Raw genomic sequence first — 3,641 nt, forward strand, 5'->3', positions numbered from 1 at the left:
CGATTAATATAAAAAGTCTGTAATCCAGGTCTCATCCCTCCTTTTTTCCCTTTAGTTATGCTTTAAAGAAAAAAATCACATCTCTGTAATCGCCTTCTTTTACTCGCCTCTGCAGATAACACCAATGCTTTGTCCATCCAAATGTCTGGACATAAGACACATCCAACAGCAAATTTTCAAGAGCAAAGATAAAAAGTGAACTTATGATTTAACCACAATAAGAAAAAGCCCAAAACTTCTGGGGAACTTACTATAAATCTGAAATGCATTCTTCTAACACAGCGGTTCTCAGCCTGTGGGTCTCGACCCCTTTGGGGGTTGAACGACCCTTTCACAGGGGTCGCCTAAATACATCCTGCATATTAGATATTTACATTACAATTCATAACAGTAGCAAAATTACAGTTATGAAGTAGCAACGAAAGTAATTTTATGGTTGGGGGTCACCACCACATGAGGAACTGTATTAAAGGGTCGTGGCATTAGGAAGGTTGAGAACCGCTGTTCTAACAGATAAGATTCTGACACAATTTGAAGCTATAATGTGAGGATATTAAACTATTTTTGAAAGACTATGCTTTTAAGTGAAGTTGGAGGAACAAAATTTAGTTTAAAAAAAAAGTAAAAATCATCATGTAAACGACTTGCAAAATGTTGACATTGGCAATAGATCCAAACGGCACTTGAAGTCAATTTCCTGGATGATCTACAACTCAAAAAATTTGCAATGAACCAAAAGGCCACAGTTTCTCCCTACTATGAGAGAGACTTAAGGAGAGAATCTGGTAAATTTAGAAAAAATAAGAATATGACACTGGAAAACTCACTCTTGGACCCTGGCAGGTGTGTGTCCATTACCTGGACCAAACACAAGCACCTTCAAGCATTCTTGCTCAAGGTCCTGAAAACCGACACACCTTTTTTGTAGCTCTGGGTTTTTATGGGTCCATTATGAGGACAAACATATAGCACAGGACACTTCTGAATAAGACTTGCATGATTCTCAGAAGAGAGGAAAGAACAACAGAAATGGAATCTTCAAGGGGCTTTGTCAAAAAGAAACCCACTCTCCCACAGCCCCTTCCCAGATTTCACTGAAGAAACCGGGAGGGGCAGCACTGATATAGATGGAAGCATGGGGAATCCCTCGGACCCACGTGGTGGTGTTAGAGGAGTGGGTGGAGGTTGAGAATCAATGACCACATAGAAAAACAAATGTCAAGAAATATTTTACAGAAGAGGAAACCAGGTTTTAAAAAATGAGAATTCTCTACTTTATGAGTAGGACCACCCTCCCCGCCCCTGGGCAATTGAAGCAACACCAAAAATACATTACTGGGATCTGATCAAACTAAAAAGCTTCTGCATAGCCAAGAACACAGTAAGGAAAGCAAGCAGACAGCCCTCAGAATGGGAGAGGATATTTGCAGGTTATGCTTCTGACAAAGGTTTGATAACCAGAATCCACAGAGAACTCAAACTTATTAATAAGGAAAGAACAAGTCATCCCATTTCATTGTGGGCAAGGGACTTGAACAGAAGCTTCTCTGAAGAAGATAGGCACATGGCCTACAGACACATGATAAAATGCTCATCATCTTTAATCATCAGAGAAATGCAAATCAAAACCACTTTGAGGTATCATCTAACTGCCATAAGAGTGGCTCATATAACAAAATCCCAAAACTACAGATGTTGGCGTGGATGTGGAGAAAAGGGAACACTTCTGCACTGCCGGTGGGAGTGCAAGCTAGTACGTTCCTTTTAGAAAGAAGTATGGAGAATACTCAGGGATCTAAAAGTAGACCTGCCATTTAATCCTGCAATTCCTCTACTAGGTGTATATCCAAAAGACCAAAAATCACTTTATAACAAAGATATTTGTACTAGATTGTTCACTGCAGCTCAATTCATAATAGCCAAGTCATGGAAGAAGCCCAAATGCCCATCACCCCATGAATGGATTACTAAATTGTGGTATATGTATACCATGGAATATTATGCAGCCTTACAAAAGATGGAGACTTTACCTCTTTTTACATTTACATGGATGGAGCTGGAACATATCCTACTTAGTAAAGTATCTCAAGAATGGAACAAAAAATATCCAATGTACTCAATACTATTATGAAACCAATTTACAATCACTCACACTTTCATATTAAGAATAGATCACAACTATGGCCCAGGATGAAGGAGGGAAGAGGGGGAGATGGGGGAGGGGGAAGGTCAGATCGAGGGAGGTGAATGGTGGGATCACACCTATGGTGCATATTGCAAGGGCACATGTTGGATCTATTAAGCATAGAGTATAAATGTCTTAACACAATAATTAAGTAAACAAGATGAGGTATATATTAACCAGAGTGATGTAAGTGTTCCTAATTTTATATGAAATCAGCATATTGTACCCCATAAATGCATTAATGTATACATGATCTATGTTTATGATTTAATAAAAAAAATTTTAAGAAAATAAAATGAGAATTCTCATCTTTTTTTTTTTTTTTTACTTTTACAAAAACAATTGTTTTAAAACTTTCTTACAAAATTAAAAAAGAACACATAAACAACATGTAGGAGATGGGACTAATATCCCTCTAATACAAAGGCATTAACATAAACAATACTTCAGGTGCTAGATAGCTCGGGTGGCACTTTTATTCCCGGGGTTAATCGCTTCTGTTTTTTCCAACTCACTACTACAAGTTACAGAACGTCTTTTACTTGAACTTGTATTAGTTTTTGACTCCAGTCGCGCAGCCTCCTCCCAAGTAGCTGCCAGCGGCTTCCCGAGGGTTTCTGGAAGCTTTAGTGTGAGCACTCCACTTATAAAGGATGTAAGCCCAACAAGCAACTAGAAGAAATTAAAAATAGTAAGAATGATGATAAGTGACACACCAGAAAAGAAATACACCTTCAGAGAATGATAATTTCTGAACCTTTTTCAGGGGGTAAAAGAATTGAATTTGACCTAACAGTTGTTACTCCTTCGTGAGACCTTTGGTTACTTACACTGGACTGGGAATTATTAAACTCATCAACCAGACTTGAGCTGATCTCTCATTCATTCATTCATTCATTCATTTATGAACCACTGTGGAGCGCCTCCTCAACAGCCAGCCTCTGCCAAATTCTTATTCCTGTAGGCACTGTCCTGGGAGTGATGGTCACAGAGAACAAAGACTCTGACCTATTTTCCAGACCCCAGAATCTTGTGGAGGGGTCAAACAACCCAGCCTGAGTTGGGACTCCCCAGTCAGGGCCTGTGTTAGTCCAGCCTGTCCCTGCCTCAATAATCAGCAGACTAAATGATGTGGAATGAATGAATGAATATAGGCCTTGATAAACAGAACCTACAGTATTTAAGGAGAAACAAAACAAAGGCAATAAAAACCAACTGCTACTCTGGGTGCTGGGAAAGAGTCCATCTGATTTCCTTTGAAGTTCTGTATGACTTCTTTACTTTCCAGATTTTGACACACAAAAAGGCAACCTTTTAGACTAGCACCAAGGTGTCTGCTTTTCAAAAATTCAAGTCACATTAAAAATTAAAGTCTGGGCTCGGCGCCTGTGGCTCAAGTGGCTAGGGTGCCAGCCACATACACCTAAGGTGGCGGGTTCAAATCCAGCCCGGGCCC

The 3,641-nt window shown here is 39.5% G+C and overlaps 1 protein-coding gene across 1 annotated transcript in view; it reads right to left on the reverse strand.

Annotated features, from left to right (window-relative positions):
- Nucleotides 1-2,638: 2,638 nt before the first annotated feature.
- Nucleotides 2,639-3,641, reverse strand: part of SLC22A16 (solute carrier family 22 member 16) — a 38,676-nt gene continuing 37,673 nt past the window's right edge. The window contains exon 9 of the mRNA XM_023512453.1: nt 2,639-2,857. Within this exon, the coding sequence (XP_023368221.1) occupies nt 2,639-2,857 (219 nt within the window). The remainder of the gene's footprint in view (nt 2,858-3,641) is intronic.

Source organism: Otolemur garnettii, unplaced genomic scaffold (assembly GCF_000181295.1).
Source record: "Otolemur garnettii isolate 467f Iridium unplaced genomic scaffold, OtoGar3 scaffold00002, whole genome shotgun sequence".
Classification (NCBI taxonomy): domain Eukaryota; kingdom Metazoa; phylum Chordata; class Mammalia; order Primates; family Galagidae; genus Otolemur; species Otolemur garnettii.